We start from the raw sequence: 25,018 nt of genomic DNA on the forward strand, positions 1-25,018 counted from the left end.
TTTTGTTATACTTTTTTTTTTTTTAATTTATTTATTTGGTTGTGCCAGGTCTTAGTTGGGCAGGTGGGCTCCTTAGTTGCAGCAGGCGGGCTCCTTAGTTGTGGCATGCAAACTCTGAGTTGCGGCATGCATATGGGATCTAGTTCCCTGACCAGGGATCAAACCCGGGTCCCATGCATTGACAGCATGGAGTCTTAACCACTAAGCCACCAGGGAAGCCCTGTTATATCTTTTTTAAATTAATAGAAAAATAATTTCAGCTTACGAAGCATTCACGCAAAATTCTTTCAGGTTTGCTTTTCCCACAAATAACATACACTGCTTTATTAAGAGCCATTGAGACTATATAACAAATTCAGCTTTCAGAATTCTCAATTTTGAATAATTCTGGAAGAGGTGTTTTTACCAAAACGATCACCTTTTGCAATTTTACTCTATATGTCAAGAAAGAGAAAGACACAGAGTTATGCTTTTTTAAAACGTTTATAATCAGTTAAATTCATCAATAACACTGGTTCCAAGAGATAATGAAGCTATTACTGAATACTTCCGTATTGGATTTTCAAACAGACATCCCAAATATCTGTCTTGAAAATGACTAGATACCTACAAACATCACTGCAAATTCATTTCTTTGAACTCTCAGGGCAAGAAGTCCATCTTTATTTAAGATGTATAACATAACATTGTCTTATATTTGAGTACTTACTTTCTATTTAACTGGTTAGGTCTCTTGAGAGCTGCAACTGGTTTTCTCTGTACTTCATTTTGTCTCAGAAGGTTTGCCTTCCTTTTTAACACTGGAAAATATCGCTCTATATTCTTTCAGAAAGCAAGAAACTATGTTAATTAGATTGCTTTTTGCTCTATACCCTACTACAATAAACATTTCTGAGGCAGAATGGACAGGGACTGACCACTGCTTAGATGTACAGGTTGTGCTAAAACAACTTGAATATTTCCTGTCTAAGTGACGAAAAAGATAACTACATTACACTTAAAATACTTGCAACAAAAGAAGAATTCAAACAGAAGAATGAATTTTTTTCTATTTTGGTTATGTTCAGTTTGAGGTATTCTGAGGGATGCACAGGTGATGAGGAAACATGGCTCTGGAGCTCAAGAGAAGAACCCTCTAGAGAGCCAGAAATGTAAATTAGGGAATCTTTTATATAAATATGATTTTGATATCAAGTGAAGAGATAAGAGAGCCAAGATCCAAAACAAATGTGTGAGAAGGAAAAAGGGAGGTTGTGATAGCAAAGAAGTCTGAGTAGAAAAACAAGAATTAAGAAAATTCAATGTCATAGAAAATAAGCACAGGAAATGTCCACTTTTTCTCCCTCTACATATATAAATTCAGTCCATCATTAAAGCCTAATTCAGGTTTCCATATTTCCCATGAAGCCTTTTCTAAAGTCTCTGACAATATGGACTATATCTTTTATTTAATCTAGATTCTCTTATATTTTGAGAATCTGACAAGGGATTAATCTCCAAAATATACAAACAGCTCATGCAGCTCAATATCAAAAAAATAACCCAATCAATAACTGGGGGGAAGATCTAAATAGACATTCTCCAAAGAAGACATACAGATGGCCAAAAAGCACATGAAAAGATGCTCAACATCGCAAATTATTAGAGAAATGCAAATCAAAACTACAATGAGGTATCACCTCACACCAGTCAGAATCGCCATCATCAAAAAATCTACAAACAATAAATGCTGGAGCAGGTGTGGAGAAAAGGGAACCCTCCTGCACTGTTCGTGGGAATGTAAATTGATACAGCCACTATGGAGAACAGTATGGAGATTCCTTAAAAAACAAAAAATAAAACTACCATACGACCCAGCAATCCCACTACTGGGTATATAACCTGAGAAAACCATAATTCAAAAAGAGTCATGTACCACAATGTTCACTGCAGCTCTATTTACAATAGCCAGGACATGGAAGCAACGTAAATGTCCACTGACAGAGGAATGGATAAAGAAGATGTGGTATATATATACAATAGAATATTACTCAGCCGTAAAAAGGAACAAAATAGTGCCATTTGCAGAGACATGGGTAGACCCAGAGACTGTCATACAGAGTGAAGTGAGTCAGAAAAAGAAAAACAAACATCATATAATATCCCTTATATGTGGAATCTAGAAGAATGGTACAGATGAACTTATCAGCAAAGCAGAAATAGAGTCCAGATGTAGAGAACAAACTTATGGTTACCAAGGAGGGGAAGGGGGGAATGGGACAAATTGGGAGATTGGGATTGACATATATACACCACTAAGTATAAAATAGATAACTAATGAGAACCTACTGTTTAGCACAGGGGACCTCTACTCAATGATCTGTGGTGACCTAAATGGGAAGGAAATCTAAAAAACAGTGGAGATATGTATACCTGTAACTGATTCACTTTACTGTACAGCAGAAACTAACACAACGTTGTAATGCAACTATACTCCAATAAAAGTTAAAAAAAAAAAAGAATATGAGAAGTATCACATAAATATCGATTGACTAAAAACCACAAAAATTACGATAGTCTTCATTTTCATGAATGTTTGGAAAAGAAGTAAATGGAGGAATAAAGAATATTAAGAGTACAGAAGAAATGCTATGAAATCAGACTAATGATGGCCCATTCCAAGCTTTGTATTTTGTCTTTAATAAAAATACCAAGGCTCATTTTATAGGTAAATGTAAAAGTTCCTTCTATGATACTACTGTCACATGTTGTTTTCCTTCAAAATACCCGCCATATTATAATCATATAGTTATTTGTGTGATAAATTATTTAATATTTATTTGAGTTCTCCATGAATACAGGGATTTTCTATTGAGTTACTGCAGAATCCCTTGCGTCTAGGACATACTGAGTATTCAGTCAACATGAAGTAAATGATGAATACACGGACAAGAACTTTAACAATCCATTAATATATGGGGAATTTGTGTTCCATGAATCTAAGGTTTGTACATGTGTATAAAAGTGTTTATAAAAAATATGTAAGGATAAGTTTTTCTTACAGAATTTGGAAATAAAAATTATTCCTTGAAGGAAAGAAATTAAGGTAGTTTATTTTTAATGCTATTTTATTAAAGTAATATTTACATACAATAAAATTTTAAGTGTACAGTTTGATGAAGTTGGGTAATTACATGTAATCATGGAACCACATCATAATCAAGATATAAAACAGTACCCTTACCCTTAAAAGTTCCCCTGTGCCCCTTTGCAGTCAATTTCCTTCCCCCACCTGACTCTAACCCCAGGCAATGACTGATCTGTCACTATAGTTTAGCCTTTTCTACAATTTCAAATAAACAGAATCATAGTACATAGTGTTTTGTGTTTGTGTTCTTTTGCTTAGCATGATGTTTTGAGATGTACCCACACTGTCTTGCGCATTAACGTTTATTCCTTTTTTATTGCTGAACAGAATTCCATAGTATGAAGATAAGGTATTTATAAACTGTCAAAATCAGATAAAAGATCAAAACTACCCATTAGCAGAAGATAACTGCTATATATGTAGCAACAACAAAAATTTTTTAAGTTCACAGAAGTACTAAATGGTTTAGTATTATTAGTCAAGTTAAAAGTTCTACAAAACATAACATACCCTCAGTTTTAGGAAACTGTGAACCTAAAATAGAAAAGTTACAGTATTGACATTGACAAGGTTATATATTCCAGTAGAAGAATCCCTTACAAACTTTTACTTGGCAGATATTTTAAGCTGACTTTCTCTAAACAAAAGAAAATTCATTCTTAGAGACAACCATTCCCCTCCAGGCATAGCCATTTGCTCTCTCAGTAATTACTAGTAATGTAAATGAGTATGCTATCTTTCCCACTTAGTAATTCACTTCATAGGTAAGAAAATGTACATTTTTATTGAAATAAAATCTCACTAATTCATATAAACTGTGGAAAGGAAGAGAAAAAGTAACAAAAAGTCTAATTGTGGTCAGGACTTTTTTTATGGTATAAAATTTCTAAGTATATGCAGCAATTCAAGGACAATTAACTTACTTAGGTAATTTGTTTAATGAATAGAAGAGGGTGGTTTAAGTTACTTATATGTAAAAAGAAATTTTCTAAACTGCTAGAAAATGATCTGCTTCACAAGTACCACAGTCGATTCTGTTGAGACATTAATCTGTATTCAGGTTGAGAGAAAGGTTCTTAAGAAACAGCAAATTTTAAACCATACCTTTTCCAAAATCATTCAAACTTTAAATAAAAGGATCTTACAATTCAGCACATTCTCTTTCAATTTTCACTATTTTTAAACAACTCAAAAGACTACCACATGTGGTAACTTAAAATTTTTACTGGAGCAAGTTCTGTAATAAAGTTTTAGAGAATAGCTGCTGGTGATAGCAGAATTGAAAAGTTAAGGGGTGAAGACAGTTGTGGTTAACCAGAATACAGATACTTAGGACAATTTAAGAAATGAATGTCCTGAATTTTTGTATTAAAATATGTATTACTTTCATAATCAGAGAAACAAAAGGGGTTAAAAAACAGCAGGGTGGAACATTAAATTCCTTGGTGGCTCAGACTTACTAAACATAAGAAGTTAAAGAAAAACCATTTGTGAAACTATTTTAAGTAATGCTTTATACAGCCAATTCAAAAATTACTCATTGAGATGTAATTAAAAATTCAGTTAAGATTTGAAAAGTAGTTAATTTATGGTGAGTAAATAATTGTAACTCTAATTAAAAGTATCAACTAGGGGAGATAGGTATCCGCCCAAGAGAAATGAAAACCTGTGTCCATACAGACTTACAGGCAATGTTCACAGCAACATATTCACAATACCCAAAAAAGTGGAAAAAACCAAAATGTTGTCCATCAACTGGTGAATGGGTAAACAAAATATTCATACAATGAAATATTATTCACTAATAAAAAGAGATGAAGTACTGAGACATGCTACAACATGATGAACCTCCAAAGTATTATGGCTAAATGCCAGCCCACATACTATTGTATAATTCCATTTACAGGCATACCTCGGAGTTACTGGGGATTTGGTTCCAGACCACTGCAATAAAGCAAATATCACAATAAAGTGAGTCACATGAATTTTTGGTTTCCCACTATATATAAAAATTTATATTTATGCTATACTGTAGTCTATTAAGTGTGCCACAGCATTATGCCTAAAAAAACAACGTACATACCTTAATCTAAAAATGCTTTATTGCTAAAAATGCTACGCATCATCTCAGACTTCAGCGAGTTGTGATCTTTTTGCAATAGTACCATCAAAGATCACTGATCACCATAACAAATACAATGATGAAAGAGTTTGAAATATTGCGAGAATTACCAAAATGTGACACAGAGACACAAAGTGAGCAAATGCTGTTGGAACAATGGCACCAACAGACTTGCTCAGTGCAGGGTTGCCAAAAATCTTCAATTTGTAAAAAGACGCAGTACCTGTGAAGCACAATAAAGTGAAGTACAATAAAACAAGGTATGCCTGTATATGAAATATGCCAGAAAGGCAAATTTATAAAATATCTACAGCAAGTAGATTAGTGGTTGCCTGGGGCATATCACAGGGTATGACTGTGAATGGACTTGAGATTTCTTTTTAGAGTGATAGAAATGTTCTAAAATTAATTATTGTGATGATTGTTCAACTCTATAAATTTTCTAAAATTCAATGAATTGTACACTTAAAACAAATGAATTTTATAGTATAAAATTATACGTCAATAACCTGTTAAAAACTGCAGACACACACTATCCCGTTAAAAACTGCACACACACACACACACACACACACACACACACACACACAGGGAAAGTCAAGAACCTCTAAAAAAATTTTTGTATTTGAGAATGTGGAAATTTAGGTATTCTTCATGAATGACAATAATTATTATTTAATTATTGAATTTTTTATATAAGCCCCTAAGTACTATATTAAAAAAACCCAAAATATTCAAATAAAATGCTCTCTCAAGCTCATTCACAGAAATATTAGTACGAATAAAGGAAAAGGGTTTCTTTCTCTTTTTTTAATTGAAGTATGGTTGATTTACATATTGTGTTCGTTTCAGGTGTAGAGCAAAGTGATTCAGTCATAAATATATATATATTTCAGATTATTTTCCATTATAGGTTATTATAAGATGCTGAATATAGTTCCCTGTGATAATACAGTAAATCCTTGTTGCTTATCTATTTTACGTATAGTAATTTGTATCTGTCAATCCCATACTCCTAATTTATCCCTCCCCGCTCCCCATCCCCTTTGGTAACTGTAAGTTTGTTTTCTATGTCTGTTGAGTCTGTTTCTGTTTTGAATACAGACTCATTTGTAAGGAAAAGAGTTTCTGACTCAGGATTAGCCATCATCCTACCTTGTCACTTAGAGGTGGTCGATTCATAGGACTAATTCCTTTTCGAATTCCAGTTGCTTTCCTAGCTGCAAGGCCAGTGATAACTCCATAAGGACGTCTCTTTCCAGGCATCACTCTTCCTCTACGGCTCAGACTATTCTTACCAAAACCTGGAGGAGAGGAGGAAAAAAAAAAAATCAATCTAAGACTGCAATTGAGTGACACACAGGTCACAGGATATTCTATTTCTTAAGTAGGGTGGAGGACATGAGAGTTTTTTTCATTTATTATTATTCATATAATATTTCTTATATTATTATTATATTACTATTTATATAACTTCTTTAAAATTACATAAAATATTTCATTTTTAAAGAGGCAATAAGCTATTGGAAAGGGTTCTGCTGCTGTAATGGACTGCAAAGGACTAGAGGATTCTCACATTTCCCCCCAGCTATCCTCTCTGGCATTACTTTCTCAACAAACAGAACAGTCTCAACTTTCCCTGTGCAGCATGGTGGCCACTAACCACATGTGGTTATTGAGTACTTGAAATATGACTAGTCTGAATTGAGATGTAACAAAAGAATGTATAATATTTCATTAATAATTTTACATTAATCATATGTTAGAATGATATTTTAGATGTACTGGGTTAAATAAAATATATTATTAATATGTGGTTCACATTTTATTTGTTGGATGGCACTGATCCAGAGTGGAATCACTATCTCATCTCCTATTTTCTTACGATGTTGCAATCTGGCTTCTTTGTTTTCAGTCTTATTATATTCAAACTGCTTTTGCTAAAGTCTGCAGTAAACGCCAATGGATATATATTTTAATCTCTGCGGCATATGACATTACTGACTTTGCTTTTCCATTATGTATCTTACCTATTTAAATACTTATTTTCTAATTATGAAAAAGTAAACGTGCTCAGTACAGAAATCTTAAAAACATATAAAGTACAAATAAGAATATAAAAGCCACCACCATTAGCCCACCACTTAGAGACAACAACTACTAACATTTTATATTTTTCTAGTCTTTTACTTGTATACATACATTTCAAATTAACACTTTTAGTTTCAACTGTCTTTAAGCAACTCAAAAGACTATCACATGAGGTAATTCACAATTTTGTAGTACCATGTGACCAGAAAATGGACTGAGTCAATCTTCCAGCAACCACATTTCACTACTCCATATACTACTCTGTAGTCTACATTAACACTGTATTGTGAATATTAATCCTATGTCTTTAATATTCATACTAATAATCATTTTAGTTACTTCTAATGTTACACTATTATAAATAACATTGCAATAACACTACAGATAACATTTTTATACACATCCATGATATTTCCTCAATATATAAATTTCCAAAGATCAAAATGCTGTATCAAAGAGTAAAGCAAATTCTAAAGGATTTTGATTCGTATTGTAAAAAATCCCCTCCAGAACGACAATATTTATTTATATTTCCAGGAACATAAGGGTGCCACTTTTTCCGTATCATTGACAACTTTAAATATTATTCTTTTTAATCTTTATCATTTAGCGTTTGAGATAAAAAAAACAACTTGTATTTGGTAGTTTACTAGTAATAATGAACACTTTCCATGGGTTTTTTGACTATCTGTATTCTTCCATTCACAAACTATCATGTTCATAAACCAGTTTTCTAGGGTCAAGTTCTAATTTCCTTTGATGCTTTGATAGAAGAATTACTTTAAATTTATAATTAATTTATCAAGAATCGACATTTTACAATATTCAGGAACACGTTACGTCTTTCCACTTATTCAAGTCTTCTTCTGTCACTAACTGGCTCAGTAAAGTTTCAAGCTTTTCCTCCCATAGGTCCTGCACATTTCTTGTTAAGCTTATTACGAGGTATTTTATACATTTGTTGTCAATCACAAAAAAAGATCCCTTATCTATTAATAATCTTGTCATTCCTGGGATTACAGAAAGCTACTGAGGTTTTAATTAATAGCTTTTAATCAGCCATTCCACTGAATTCACTTATTAGTTCTAATAGTCTTTCAAATTATTTTCTTGGGATTTCTGAGTGACAATCATATTACCCACAAATGATACTACCTTCTTCCTTCCAATAATTATACCTCAAATTCTTTTACTTCTTAATGCAATGGCCAGAAATTCCAGAGAACTATGCTAAGTAACAATTGTGATATTGGGCATGCTTATCTTAATTCTAATTTGGGGGGGAATGTCTTTAGAATGGAGTCCTGTATAATACTATACACCTGCAATGTGGTAACAGGTCTACCAACCTGTTTCATAGTCAAACTAAACAAAGTTAAAGTAGTTTACTGTAGGATTTCTCAGGACTGTGTGTGATGAATCTCTTAAGCCATAATCATGTATATGTCACTGTCGAATTTATCTAATTCCATAATGCTTTTTTGTGGTTTACCTACTTTGAGACCAGAATTCAACTAGACAGTTAGAAAAACCTGTTATGTTATGATGGTTGAACCATTTACCAATTTATTGCCTTTCAGCTCCCAATTCACTCTTTACTGTCCCGCTTCTGTTACTGGAACATTTCTCTTACCAGCTGGCACGATGTTAAGCTTTGTCAGCAGAGGGCACTGGAGGGACTCTAGAAGAAGAAGGAGCTTTTCTTCCAAGTTCCAGCGTGCACCTCAAGGCTTGCTCCTGTGGCATAGGACACCCAGTGGCACTCATTATCCCTCCCCTGAAAGCTGAGACTATGGTGAGGCAAGAGAGGCGCCTAGGGCATAAAATCTGAGAATGAGTGACACCTTAAATATTAGGCCCTCGGTATCTATCTAGATCTAGTCCTAGGCATCACTCTAATTCTGGCCCTGCTCATCCTCCAGTGAATTAAAGCTGCATCACCTCTGTAGATCACTTCCCAGTGAATTCCACCAGCACGGCAACTCAGTGTGGTAAGGAGTTCTTGTAGATTTGTTCCCTTTTTGGGTGCTCTGCCTCAGTACTAAAGGTGCTGATTTTATTACTTTTATAATCAGCAAAAAAGCAATAAAGATACAATTTTTTAAAATATTAGGATCAAATTATTGCTGTTCTATGTGTGATTCCCTTCTAGAATTGCAACCAAACGAAGATTAAGCATGTTGGGGAAACCTGTATATTCAAATTAAATCTACAACTACTTGCTATTTTTTTTTGTATTAAATAATGAAGCAGCTACCACTGTGCTAGGCACTGTTCTGAGTACCTTAATTTAAATGAGCGCTTGATGAAATTGACGCTAACATCTCAATTTTGCAAGTGAGCAAAGTGAGGCAAAGAACAGTGACTACCCAGAGGGCACAGTTAGAAAATGGCAGAGCCATGATCTAAGTGCAAGTCTGTGGCTCGAAAAATTGAGCATTTTCCAAACTGTTATATATAAAAATTAAAGAATAATAAAAGGTAGAATATAATCTATGGTACATTTCCAAAGAGAAAAACACAGCTATGACAGAAAAAGCAGGCTCTGAGCTAGGTATTACAAAACAGGCAAGATGTGAATAGGAAGAGAGGCATAAAGTGACAAGTACAAAGACATGGGCAACCACAGTGATTTGAGAGACAGTCTAGAGAAAAGGATAAGAAGTGAATGGAAAACTACAATGAGGTATCACCTCACACCAGTCAGAATCGCCATCATCAAAAAATCTACAAACAATAAATGCTGGAGAGGGTGTGGAGAAAAGGGAACCCTCTTGCACTGTTGGTGGGAATGTAAATTGATACAGCCACTATGGAGAACAGTGTGGAGGTTCCTTAAAAAACTAAAAATAGAACTACCATACGATCCAGCAATCCCACTACTGGGCATATACTCTGAGAAAACCATAATTCAAAAAGAGTCATGTACCACAATGTTCACTGCAGCTCTATTTACAATAGCCAGGACATGGAAGCCACCTAAGTGTCCATTGACAGATGAATGGATAAAGAAGATATGGCACATATATACAATGGAATATTATTCAGCCATAAAAAGAAACTGAGTTATTTGTAGTGAGGTGGATGGACCTAGAGTCTGTCATACAGAGTGAAGTAAGTCAGAAAGAAGAAAACAAATACTGTATGCTAACACATATATATGGAATCTAAAAAAATGGTCATGAAGAACCTAGGGGCAGGATGGGAATAAAGAAGCAGACCTACTAGAGAATGGACTTGAGGTCACGGGGAGGGGGAAAGTTAAGCTGGGACAAAGTGAGAGAGTGGCATGGACATATATACACTACCAAATGTAAAACCGATAGCTAGTGGGAAGCAGCCGCATAGCACAGGGAGATCAGCTCGGTGCTTTGTGACCACCTAGAGGGGTGGGATAGGGAGTGTGTGAGGGAGGGAGATGCAAGAGGGAAGAGATATGGGGATATATGTATATGCATAGCTGATTCACTTTGTTATAAAGCAGAAACTAACACACCATTGTAAACCAATTATATGCCAATAAAGATGGAAAAAAAAAAGACTATACTTGAAAGGGAACTGAGGGGGGGCTCACCGAATTCATGATCAGATTATAACAGTCTAGAAGCGGTATCTTATACTGAATGGAAGAAAGAGAGAGAAGGCAGTGAAACCATTTCAGATGCTATCGCAACACTCAAACACAACATGATAAGGGACTGGGAAAGGAACAAAGAAATTTGAACGTATTCCAAAAGAATGAATGAATTAGTAGAACAAAGAGAAAGTTTAAAGAGAGGAGGAATCCATCATTATACCAAAGTTTGAGGCGTAGATGAAAAAGACTCATGAGAAAATCTCATTAACAAGAATAAAAGGGGAGGGAGAGGGAAGGATTGGGAGTTTGGGATTAGCAGATACAAACTAGCATATATATAGGATGGATAAACAACAAGGTCCTACTGTATAGCACAGGGAACTATATTCAATATCCTATAATAAACCATAATGGAAAGAATATGAAAAAGAATTTATCCATCTATAACTGAGTCACTTCGCTGTACAGAAGCAATTAACACAACCTTGTAAATCAACTATACTTCAATAAAATTAAAAAAAAAAACAAGAATAAAAGGAGACAAGTATGGGATAGAATTCTATTCCTGGGTGCCTTCTATTTCTGACTGTTATAGTCATTGTTCCCATACTCATCACCCATTCTACCATCTTTTTTTTTTTTTTTTTTTGCGGTACGCGGGCCTCTCACTATTGTGGTCTCTCCTGTTGCGGAGCACAGGCTCCGGACGCACAGGCTCCGGACGTGCAGGCTCAGCGGCCATGGCTCATGGGCCCAGCCACTCCGCAGCATGTGGGATCTTCCCGCACCAGGGCACGAACCCGTGTCCCCTGCATCGGCAGGCGGACTCTCAACCACTGCGCCACCAGGGAAGCCCTATTCTACCATCTTTTCTTTCTTTCCTTCCAGTGGCTTCTTATCCTCTACCTTCTAACAAGCCTAGATCATCCCTTCCTCCTTCCTCCTTTTCTATCTTTGAACAAACTTCACTAGCTCTATCTCAGTTTTAGCAATGGTTGTATTTTTCACGCTGTCACTGTCATGTTTCATGCAATAGTCTTTTCTTGGTTTTCATCCAATCAGCCCCTTTAGAAAGTTCTCATCTTTCTAGAGTACCTTCATTCTCATTACTTCAACTACTACCTCTATGAAGGTCCTTTCACATTTTCAGCTCCACCAGAGCAGCAGTTTAACACTACTAGCCATGTATGAGAAGGACATATGGAGCTTAAAAAAAAAAAAAAAAACAAACAAACCCAGGCCCTACTTCTGCAGATTCTGGTTCAGTAGCAATGGAGTGCAGCCAGAGCATCAGTCTAATTTATAAAGCTCCACAGATGCAACCAATGTTGAGAACAACTAAAACTAGACACATGAATTTTCATCTTTTCTTTGAATCGTTAGCCCAATCCCTTCATGAATTTCTTTCACACACACATCAAGCTGCCTAAATAATTTCTGTAGTCTGATCACTTACACAAAGGTTTGAGGGATTTTCTGGGAAATATCATATCACAGAGTGTATGCAATCATATTACTGGCTCCTTTTAAAGAAGCATACAACTATTTCTCTGTCTCCTCTACCTCTAAAAGAAATAGCATCCTCAAACTTTTCGGTCTCAGGACCTCTTTATACTCTTAAAAATTATTGAGGACCCCAAAGACTTTTTGTTTCTGGTATTTCTGATATATAGGGTTTATGTTTACTGCTATTTACCACACTACAAATGAAAACTAAGACATTTAAAAACTATTTGTTATTTTATTAAAACAACAATAAACTCACAACATGTAGGGCAAATAACATTTTTAATGAAAAATAACTACTGGATTCCTAAACAAACAAAAATATCTAATAGGAAGAGTAGCATTGATTTGCATTTTTGCAAATCTCTTTAGTGTGTGGCTTAATAGGAGATAGCTAGATTCGCATTTCTGCTTCTGCTTCCAATATGTTTTATTTATCACATGTCATGTAGACTTTGGAAAGTCCACTGTACATTCATGAGAGAATAAGACTGAAAACACAATGTCTTAGTATTATAGAAATAGTTTTGACCATGTGAACCCCTTGAGTCTTGGGGATTCCCCAGGATCTCTGGACAGCACTTTGAGAACTGCTGTTGTATAGTATTCCATCCCTGAAAGACATTTAGGTTGTTTGTACAAGTACGTATTGAATGACTAAATTATATTTCAGGTACAGAATTAGGAAGACTTTATTCACTTGTCTGTTCAGCCGTCAAAAATAAATTATTGAGGGACTCCTCTGGTGGTGCAGCAGTTAAAGCTCTACACTCCCAATGCAGGGGGCCCGGATTCGACTCCTGGTCAGGGAAACTAGATCTCGCATGCCACAAGTACAAGCCTGCATGCCACGACTAAAGATCCTGCACACGGCAAAGAAGATCCCGCGGGCCGCAACTAAGAACCGGTGCAGCCAAATAAATAAATAAATAAATTTTAAATAAATAAATAATTGAGTATTTGCTAAGGGCTCTCTGTGCTACTTATTCCCTTACCTCAAGCTAACATCCTCACTGACATTATAACGTGGAAATCTTAACTTTTACAAACCAATTAGAGCTTAAGAAAATCCCATACCTCTCTGAATATTCAGCGACAGCAGCAGCTGTTCTATTTTAGGCCCTAACACATGTAAGTGGAGAACATACAAGCGCAATTTCAATCTTAGAAAATCCTAAGCTGCCACTGGGTATCCTTTAACTCAAGGCTCAGATTATAACCCCTGTAAAAGGAAAGCTTTTCTGATCCTTCATGAATCAGATCCTATTTCACCTTATCCATTAAATCACCACTAATTTTCTTAGGACAAAATCCCTATCTAAAATCCTGTAGTACAATCAGAATTTCTCTTATGATATTTCTTAACTCTATGTTTTCTACCTTATCTCTGTTACTAGAAATTCCTTGAAGTAAAAGAGTGCATCTTTACATACCCTGACAACCTGGTCAGTTCAGAGCATTTATCAGGTATTTAACAAATGATTAGCATAAATAAATATATTTCTGGCTTCTATGAACTCTGAAATTATTTTAAAACAAATCATATATAAAATATGGTATGTTGAGTAACATTTATAAGAAACCTTTAAATATAAATCACTGGAATTAAATATTAATTTTCTATAGCTAAATACCTATTACAAGATTTACTTACTTGGGTTCAGCTATCCCAGAAATTACTAGGGAAGAATAAATTCTTCTGCAGGGTCTAATCTTAGTTACAGGCATATGTTAAGGATATGTTGGCATATTAGCTATTAAACATAGGATTAATTATGTTCAACCTACTGGAGATTATTTTCTATGGTTTTTAACATATAGGATAAAAATCAACTTAGGAATTAGTTTATCAAACATTTTTTCACATGTGTATAAAAGATCTAGAGTTTAAAAAATCTGAACAAATGTTTATTCTAAAATGCTGATATGGGCTTCCCTGGTGGCGCAGTGGTTGAGAGTCCACCTGCTGATGCAGGGGACACGGGTTCGTGCCCCAGTCCAGGAAGATCCCACATGCTGCGGAGCGGCTAGGCCCGTAAGCCATGGCCGCTGAGCCTGCGTGTCCGGAGCCTGCGCTCCGCAACAAGAGAGGCCACAACAGTGAGAGGCCCGCGTACCGCAAAAAAAATAAAAATAAAAATAAATAAATAAATAAATAAATAAATAAAATGCTGATGTAACTGCTAAAAAAGTTAATGAGTCACATATAATTAATAGTATTCAGTTACTGCCTTAAGTCTATTTTGGAACAAAATGTTATAAATAAATAAGCTTCTAGATTACCAAAAATAACTGTATATGTAGAGTTCCAAGATCATTAGACCATATCTGAAGCATTCAATTCTGTGTTACCTCTGGAGGATTTAACAAATCCTAAAGGTCCTGGATGATAAGATAAATAATCTAGAGGTCATTTTCTATGCAGAATAGTAGTCTCCACATATTTATAAAAGGTTTTCATACAGAAACCTGTTTCCTATAACTCTATAGAATTAACAGGAAGGCATGATTTAATTCAAATTAAGAGAATTTTCTAGTAAACAGTGCGGTCTCCAATAATGGAATAAGTTATGTTGTGAGGTGCTATGCTCTTTCACTGAATATATATAAGCTGGAGTTACACAGTCATCCATCAGACAAACCTCTAACTGTGAAGGAGATTAAGACTTCATGATATGTAAGATCCTTTATAAATCTATAGTCCTAAATATAATAAAGACTTTATATACTGAGGTTACTTTAAAATGACTTAATGTTTTTAAGAAATAGTGTTATCACCTATTTAAGGAAACCTGAATTTTTACCAGATTGTAAGATTAAACAAAACTCTGAGAGAAGGAAAAATACACATCATAAAGGGTACTGAGATACTTCCTCCACGCTTTAAGTATGTATCAAAGGTAGTATACTATGAACCCACAAATAACGGCTCTTTATTAAAGCTTACTTGCAAAACTTACCAGAATTCTGTTGAATTCCCCATCTTACTCTCATCCTGAATTGCCGGGCACCACTTTGCTGGAGTCTTCTATTTAGTCTTGGGAAATTCTGTTTCTTTCCTTCCTTTCGATTCAATTTGATGATATCATCTGTGATAGACGAAATGTGATGATTACCTTCATTTTAACGTAATGACTCAATTACTCAGTCTCATTTTCTAGTTGATAGAATTCCTATGTCCCTAACTTCTTTTCTACTTTGAAAGCACTTTGATAAGTGGATAATAATGATATGAACATAAAAGCTCAAATCAGCCAATATATTTGGAGCAATGAACAATGGTTTTGTAGGAAAAGTTGAAGTCAACAGCCCAAAGCAGAGCTACCAACTAATGAAGATTTCTGTTATTCATAGTATTTCTTTCCCTAATAAATGAGCAAAAACCTGTTTACAAAAATTACTCATACTTACTTTCCATAATCACAGAAGTCTCCAGTTTTTAAAGATGACCACCTTTCAATAAAACCATTGGCAGTCAAAAAATAAATCATTCAAAGACTAAATTTCTAAGTTCACCTCAATTCAGCAAATATTGAGTATATACTATGTGCAGTGAATATATGTGGTAGGCTGTGCTGTAACAGAAACAAACAAAAGTAAAATATGATCCCTATTCTCAGCAAGTTTAAAATTGATGGAAACAGACATGTAAATAGTAAACAAAAAATTAAACAAGTACCATAATAAAGGTATAGTACAAAAAGAAAATACTATTGGTTCTTTGCTCATTTAGCAAAGCAATTCAGGGTTACCTTATTTTTCTTTCTACACTCTTCTCTCTCTCTCTCTCCCTTTTTTTTGGCCGTGCTGCACGGCACGCAGGATTGTAGGATCTTAGTTCCCCGATGACCAGGGATCAAACCCGTGCCCTCTGCAGTGGAAGCGTGGAGTCCTAACCACTGGACCACCAGGGAATTCCCTCTACACTGTTCTAAGTCTCATTATTTCCCAAAACACTTCCAGACTGTCCCAAGGTAATTCACAAACATCACATTGCTCTAATACCACAACAGAACAATGTCAAGATCAGAAAACTAAATGTACTCCAGATCCCTATTTACATCTGTTTAAAGGAGATTACTAGAAGACAAAAAATACTCATTTAAGAATATCCAAACACTTTCTCCAAAGTTCCAACTCCAATATTAATTTTGCTGATTGAAAATACAGTAAATAAACCAAATAAATTGAACATCAACAACTTCTTAATAAAATTAACAAAACTAACCTCAGTTGTTTTTTTTCCCAAACTACTCTAAATACAAATAATCTAACAACTATATCAATATAACTAGTCTTTTCTGAAGTCAAAGAAGGAAATATAGATTACAGGGATCCTTTCTTATATATTACTACACTACCTCACTAATCTCTAATCTTTTTAAAAATTTATTTATTTATGTCTGCAGTGGGTCTTCGTTGCTGCTTGTGGGCTTTTTCTAGTTGCTGCAAGTGGGGGCTGCTCTTCGTTGAGGTGCACCAATCTCTAATCTTTAAGACTCTAAACTACATTTAAATATTCATAGAAAATAATTCAAATCCCTTCAAAGTAGTTTGTTATCTTGAGATCCATCATTCAGCTACAAAAAAGTTTATCAAAGTTAAACACTCAAGAACAGTTTTTTACAAAACACAAAGATTTCACAAATATCAGAGCCATGAACATGTTAAATTCTCAGTAAGCAGAAAGGGAAATAGTTAGACACCACTTTCAAAACACTACTTTCCTCTAACAGGGTGCTACTTATTCTTCACCAGAAGTCTGAGATCTCAGAGCCATTAGAGTGCCCCCCAAAAATGAACTTGGTCTGGGGAACCACAAAATAAAAAAAGGCAGAGCATAATTTTGACTAACCAGGCTGATTTAAAAACAGAGCATTACAGAGTATAAACATAACTAAAAATTAAAAGTAGAAAAGTATATCAAACATAAAATTGTTTTCTATTTAAACATTTTATTATCTAAATCCTCAAGTTAAAAGGAGCTACCATGACAGAGAGGATTCTTCCAATCTAAAAGAAGATAATGGCTTTCTCCTAACCAAGGAGTAGACAGGGTAGGTATATATCAGAAATAAAAAAAAAAAAATCCACTATAAGCTACTTTTATAAAAAACTAGGGGTATACATGTGATAACAATAACAGTAATAGTAGTAACTGAGTACTAATAGGATTGTTCTGAAAACATGTATTCATTCAATTCTCATAATTCTATGAAATAACTATTATAATACCCATTTTCAAACTAAGATACTGAGGGACTTCCCTGGTGGTCCAGCGGTTAAGACTCTGGGTTCCCAATGCAGGGAACCCGGGCTCCATCCTTGGTCAGGGAACTAGATCCCTCACGCCGCAACTAAGAGCCCCCATGCCGCAACTAAAGGATCCCCGCATGCTGCAACTAAAGATCTGGCACACAGCAACGAAGACCCCGCGTGCCACAACTAAGACCTGGCACAGCCAAAGAAAAAAAGAAAGAAATTTCTTTTTTTTAAATTAAGAAATTGAGCCACAATGAGGCCAGCTACTGGTAACCTTGGTAGATAATTCCATATGAATATTCACATAAACCTGATAGAGTCAAAATTAAAAACAAAACAAAAAATTAGATTCTAAAACCTATGCACACTGGATAAAATGGGATATTCACAAAGCATAATAATTGCCTAAAATACCTATCTCTTCATCACATCTCCGTAAAGTTCTCACTAAAACAAAACAAAGCACCTAAAAAAAAAAAGGGCACCTGACAGAATGCTGTATGTTCTTAAGGGAGAAGAGAGACCAATCTCTTTTAGCTATCTGCTGCACTTCACTTCTATCTTCAAAGAGAATTATCCCTCAGTTTTCTTCATTTGAACATCCTAATCACTGAACAAAATACATACAAAAAACTTAGAAACTTAAGAAATGTAATGCTTATGACACTACATGGTTAACACTTCCTACATCTAGAGCTTGGTGCTCTAGAACCAGACTGAAATCCTGACTCCATCACTTACTTGCTGTATGACTGTGGGCAAGTTACTTAATTTCTCTATGCCTCAGGTTTTGTAAAATGGGAATAACAACAACGGCTTATACAGTATGTGTGTATATATATGTAAATATGGTGCTTACTGTGTACCAGGTACTGTTCTGAGCAGTTTACATTTGCTTATTGACTTATTTAATACTTACAGCAACCCTCTGAGGTAGTATCTCACCTTTTTACAGATGAGGCACTGAGAAGCAATTTGCCCAAGATCAAATGGCTAATAAGTGGCAGAAGCAGGATTTGAACTGAGACAGTCTGGGATTCAGGATTCCATGCATGCTCATTATCATTAGGAGTAAGTACCTCATAGGGTTATTATCGGGATAATTTAACACATATAAAATGCTTGGTCCAGTGCTTGGGAAGTAGTAAGCACTCAATAAATATTCATTATTATATTTTTTCTTGGCTTTAATTCAAAAGATTTCTCATTTCTCATTTCTTTAGAGGTCACCACTGACTAGCAGTAGTAGGCAAGACTTGAGGCCAAACCTATGATTTCTGATGATTTGCTTAATTCACATCTTGGGTTCTAACTTAAGACAAAAACAGAAACCAAGAGGTCTTGACTTTTGACTACGAACTTTGCAGAAAAACCACAACAAAAAAGAAAAATATCGTCCTCGCAAAAGTTACACCTCTGTATCCCCTAGTCGGGTACTTTTCAAATATCCGAAAAATTATAGGCCTGAGGCAGAGCTAACTAACCACATTTAATACCAAAACCTGAATCCCGACAAAAACGGAATTACTTTTAAACCAACCAAGCCAGAGACTAGTCCCTCAGTGGTGTTAGGTCTGAATTTTTAATTGAATCGCCAATCTCCCTGCTTTTTACCTAATCGTCAGCAAACCACCCCACTCTTTTAGATCTATGCTTTACTTGGCTTCCCATCAAACCCTCCTTCGGTTTTCGCTTCGTTTATTTCCAATTTGCTAGCTTGAAGGACTCGATGAGGAGACTGTGCTTTTCTAGGCACCGCCTAATACACCACCATCCCACGAAGTCCTTCCTAACTATCTTTTCTTTCTGTCAAGCGCCCCGGCCCCGCGGTGGCCCGGCCGTCTGGAGCCCGTCAGAAACAGCCAACTCTCGGGGCGTCTTGACGCTTCTGTGCGGCGCCAGGCGCAGGCCCGGGCGCATAAAACGCCCAACCAGCCCTTCTCGGGAACCACGGATTTAACAGAACCCGCCGGGCTCTCAGAGCTTCCTCAGAAAGGACGGCTCCGTCCGACCCTTGCCCTCGCCCCACGATAACGCCCACCGCGCACAAGCCTGAGGTGAAACCCGCGGAGTTTTCCTCACAAAGAGCCGGGGTCACCCGCGAGCAGTGGCTACCCTTTGTGTGTGGGGGGGCGGAAACAGGATCCGCACTCCTCTGCCTTCCCAACCTCCCGGCCCGAAGCGCCCCCCGTCCCCTCAGACACAGCCCCGCCGAGGAGACGCCCGAGGCCCTCGGGCTCGATCCGGACTCCAGAAAGCGCTCCCCCCGTCCCCACCGGCCCCCGCTTGGTTCCGCCCACCCGTAAGAAAACTCCATCGACAACTGCGGCCAACCGCCCCTTCCCCCACAAACCGCGGTACTTGGTTCCACCCACACCTCCTCCCACTCCAACTCGGTGCGACTCGGCTCCTCACCCAAAGACATATCAATTTTGTCCAGGTTTTCATTGCTGCGGGCTTTCGGCGGCGGCGGCGGGGTCGCGGTGGCTCCCATTAACCGGGTACCAAACCGGTTCATAGCTGGAAACGTCGCGCTGGAACAGTCAGCGAAGAAGGCCAGGGGCTGAGGCCTGCCACCTCCCACTCACGCACGCAGACTAGCCGCACCGACGGAGCGCGCACGCGTGCTGGCTGCGTCCTCTCCCACCCGCGGCGAAGGGCTGGGGGAGGAACCAAGAGACGAGCGGCTGGCGAGAGTGGCCCCAGGCCCCGGACTCGCCCCTAGCGCCTCTTGCCGGACCGGAGGAAACATTGCACCCGCTGCTCTGGCCGCTCTCGAGGGGCCGCTGTTTTAGCAGTTAGCCTTTCCGCCCAAATTATGCTGGACCCTGAACACCTCAGAATCACATGACTTAAATGAGATCATGTTCCTCCGTGCCCTTCGAGTCCCTCCTGTTACAGAAAGGCCCCCTAAGCTTTGGTACACACGAACCTTTCACACCCCACTGCAGAGCAGCCCCAGAGGCTGCGAGCGTGGACTGCAGAACTGCGCCCCAGCTCCCCTCTTCACCGCCAGCACGCGGAGCAACACGTCCGGACGCAAAGCAGAGGCTGCACTGATACTTCTTGCGTCAGCATACTCATAAAAGTAAATGTTAACGTTTCCCGTATCTGTACCACTTCTCAGCCGGCGCTCTCAAAACATTTTGCACGGTACCTTATTAAGACCTCACTTTCCCTCGGGAGAGCGGTAAGTACCTCTGCTTATTTGGCTGCATTTTTCTCTAATTCACTTGCGTTGGGAATTGATAAGGGGATTCATTTTCTTTCTAATCATCCCTATGGGAAAACTTATTAATATTCGATGAATTCCTGCATAGTAACTTTTTTTCCTGTTAACAAAACCTGATATTCTCTCTTTCTTACCTCCTTCTGCTCCAGATAACTGCGCTTGTGTGGAAGCATTTAGGTTATATTATCCTCATAGCAGCTTAAACTAAGACATTTGCATCTAAGAAAAAAAGTAGGGGCAGGTATTCTGTTCATTTAGAAATCTCTGCCACCTTCCACCTCTGCACTTCCTAAAATTTCTCTTTGCATAGAAATGAACTAGTGACCTAAGGTATCTCAAACCCACAATAGCCTATACTTTATTTTTTTCCCCAAGACAAAAATACAACCATATGAGAAGAGTGAATCCGCTGAAGAGGCACCTATGAAGGGATGCAAGAAACTTAAATGGTGGAGGAAGTTTTGGACTCAAAAAGACCCATGAACAATATTCAGCATGTCAAGGAGAGTATCATGTATGCTCTTAGCACAAAGTGCTTGATTTTATTACTGTTCCACTCTGCAGCTGCCACCCCTTTCCCAACTGCTAAGAACTAGGGAACTGGATTGTAGAGAAGTACAAGAGAGACCTAGGTTTTATTGAGTGAGTGGTTTCATTCACTTCAGTCATTCACCTTGTGAACTTGGGAGAGTGTCTGGGCCTCATAATCATTTTCAAAACAAGAAGTAGTTATACTAAATATATATTACACTTAATTATTTCTAAGATTCCTTACAGTTCTAAAATCTTCTAAGCACAAGACATTTTTCTACATACTATCCTTTTCTCACTAGAAATAACTTCTGCACTCTCTACTTATTTGAAGGAGCAAACTACAGGGAGGAACATTGGATTAAGTTCTTAATTTTATGGAAGAAAATTAATGCATTTAGAGTTTGGATACATTTTATACTTCAGGCAGTATAGGACAGATAATAAAAATCCCAAATGTGCAAAATCCTTCCCACATCGATTTATAAAAATTCCCTTTATCCTGGTCTTCTCCCCAAAACTGAAGCCCCATACCAAATCTCCTTAGCTCTAGAGGGAACATGCTCCAAGATTTCATGAAACAATCCTAGCTGTTGTATTTCAGACTTTCAGATTTCTCCAAGGGCTGAGGGTCTCAGAGTCTCAGAGCACCCTGATTCCAAAGGGAAAAACAAGAAAACAAGAGGCACCGGAATCAAGGATAGGTCAGCCACACACAAAACAATATAAAGCAAAAGAGCAACCTGAGACACACAGCAACAGTGAAGAGGGAGAAAAGCCAAGAAATCAGAACTGGGGCTTGTCCAAGAAGTTGACCAGTCAGCTACAGGGCTGGAGTTAAAAGGTCAACCCTGCAATTTTCTGGGGCACGAGAGGCAGCTATTCATTTAATCCTATATTCATTGAGCACCAGGCATTGTAATAAGCCCTGGGGATAAAATGGTGAGCAAGATGGTTGCCGTCCCTATCTTCACATAGCCTGCAAAGCAAAAAACGTTTTCTGAGCATGTACTGTGAATAAGGTACTGTGCTGGACACTGAGTGGACAGCCTTTGTCTTCAATTCATCAGCTTCATCTAAGTCAAAATAAACATAGAATTCAAGCAGCTGCCCTTTCTGGAGGCTTGATTTCATACAATGTAGATCAGACAACATCTAGGATTGCCAGATAAAATACAGGACCAGTTAAATATGAATTTCAGATAAACAATGAACAATTTTTTAGTATAAGTTTTGTCCCAGGTTTCAGATAAACAGGAATTTTTTTTTTTTTTTTGCCACAGAATATCGCATGTAATTTTTTTTTTTTTTTTTTGCGGTATGCGGGCCTCTCACTGTTGGGGCCTCTCCCGTTGCGGAGCACAGGCTCCGGATGCGCAGGCTCAGCGGCCATGGCTTACGGGCCTAGCCGCTCCGCGGCATGTGGAATCTTCCCGGACCGGGGCACGAACCCGTGTCCCCTGCATCGGCAGGCGGACTCTCAACCACTGCGCCACCAGGGAAGCCCCACATGTAATATTTAGGATGTATTTATACTAAACAATTATTCGTTGTTTATCTGAAAGTAAAATTTAACTGGAGTCTTATATTTTTATTTGCTAAATCTGGCAACCTTAACAACACCATACTTTTCTATTAACGTGTTCCAGCTCTCTTTTCACAGTGTGCATAGAGATCTATATTCTCTTCAAAGGTAAGCACAACTCATATATTTAACCCTTAACTTGATTAGTTTGATGTATCTTTTTAGTCCCCCCCTTTTTTCAGCTTTATTGAGGTATAAATGACAGACAATAAAAGACACATACTTAAAGTGTGCAGTTTATACAGGTGTGAAATATATACCTGTGAAAATACCGCCATAATCAGGATAATAAATATTATCATCCCCAAAAGTTTTCCTGTGCTCCTGTGTAATTCCTCCCCCCAACCTCAACCTAAGTAAGCAACCACTGATGTTTTCTGTCACTATAGATTAATTTGCATTTTTTAGAATTTTATATAAATGGAATCATACAGTATATACTCTTTTTTGTATCTGGATTGTTTCACTGAGCATAATTGTTTCAAATCTGTATGCCTTTTATTATTTTTCTTGCCTTATTACACCGACTGGGGACTCCAGTACCATGTTAAACAGGAATGGTGAAAGTGGACATCTTTGACTAGTTCCCAACCCCAGGGGGAAAGCATTCAGTCTTTCACCATTAACTATGATGTTAGATTTTTTTGTTGATGCCCTTTATCAGGTTGAGGAAGTTCCCTTCTACTGGTTTGCTGAGAGTTTTAGTTATGAGTGAATGTTGAATTTTATCTAATGCTTTTTCTGCATCTGAGAAGACCAAATGGTTTTTCTTTTTAAATTTATTAATATGGTAAATTATACTGGCTGGTTTTCAAATGTTGAACCACCCTTGCATTTCTAGGATAAACCTACTTGGTCATGGTATATTATCCTTTTTATATATTATTGGATTTGGTTTGCTAATATTTTGTCAAGGATATTGTTTCTTTTTTCATGAGTGATATTGATGTGTGATTTCCTTTTCTTGTAATGTCTGTGCCTGATTTTGGTATCAGCTCTTATTCTTTTCAGAAGAGTATTTTTAGAATTCGTATGTTGATGTAATTTGTATTACAGTGGAATAATAAGGGAGCTAGGTATAATTTGTATTATATGTGGTTATAGTATGTATTAGGTATGACTATTATTATTATACCTAACTCCCTTAAGCTACTTGTATGTACAATACAGTTTTTCTTCTATTTTCTGCTCAATTCTTTTCATTACCCCCTTTGCCACTGTTTTCTGCTGTGGTAGCTTTTCTTGCCACCTTGCTACAGCTTCCTCTTTCTCTTTTATGTTGCCCTTTTCTTTTGTTTTAAGTGTTTATAGATGTTCTAGTCTTCTGCCTTTTAATCTCAGGATTCATTCATTCATGTATTGAAACAGAGTTTGAGTCCCTACTCTGGGCAAGACACTGTGCTACACGATACAGCGTTACAGCCGAGGACATGACACGCAGGATAGCAGGCATAGCTGGAGGCATTACTAGTCTCCAGGTCCCTGGCCCTCAGTTTTCTCTGACTAGCAGGTAACCTGCTTGGATAGACAAGGGAGCTTGAAGGGGAATTCTTCCTGGGCTCAGAGGTTGGACCTCTAGCCCACTCCTTATTAGGCCTTGTCTTCTCTGGGCAGGGCAGGGGTCCTGTCAACCAAAGGTTCTAGGTCAATTCACTGAATGACTAATTGTGGAATTTTCTAAAGCTACACAAATTTACATAAATCACACAATTTCCCCCTAGTTATGTAAAGACTGTTTCTTTTAAAAAATATATCTTCGGACTTCGCTGGTGGCGTAGTGGTTAAGAATCCACCTGCTAATGCAGGGGACATGGATTCGAGCCCTGGTCCGGGAAGATCCCACATGCCGCAGAGCAACTAAGCCCGTGTGCCACAACTACTGAGCCCACGTGCCACAACTACTGCAGCCTGCTGACCTAGAGCCCGTGCTCCGCAACAAGAGAAACCACCACAAAGAGAAGCCCGTGCACCTCAATGAAAAGTAG

At 37.3% G+C, this 25,018-nt stretch overlaps 1 protein-coding gene across 3 annotated transcripts in view; it reads right to left on the reverse strand.

Annotated features, from left to right (window-relative positions):
- The window catches only part of FYTTD1 (forty-two-three domain containing 1), a 32,498-nt gene extending 12,193 nt beyond the window's left edge, over positions 1-20,305 (reverse strand). The window contains exons 1-4 of one of the 3 annotated variants that reach the window (XM_022568121.3): positions 20,101-20,305; positions 15,384-15,512; positions 6,405-6,553; positions 710-822 (exon numbers count right to left, since the gene is read on the reverse strand). In XM_022568121.3, coding sequence (XP_022423829.2) covers positions 710-822; positions 6,405-6,553; positions 15,384-15,512; positions 20,101-20,203 — 494 coding nt within the window. In that variant the 5' untranslated portion in view covers positions 20,204-20,305. Of the gene's footprint in view, positions 1-709; positions 823-6,404; positions 6,554-15,383; positions 15,513-15,834; positions 15,857-20,100 lie in introns of those variants that run through there. The other 2 variants (XM_022568112.3, XM_089910625.1) reach the window with 2 other exon arrangements.
- Between the last annotated feature and the right edge of the window lie 4,713 nt (positions 20,306-25,018).

Source organism: Delphinapterus leucas, chromosome 4 (assembly GCF_059928025.1).
Source record: "Delphinapterus leucas isolate spDelLeu-1000000601 "Yukka" chromosome 4, BTC_Dleu_Yukka2, whole genome shotgun sequence".
Taxonomy (NCBI): Eukaryota; Metazoa; Chordata; class Mammalia; order Artiodactyla; family Monodontidae; genus Delphinapterus; species Delphinapterus leucas.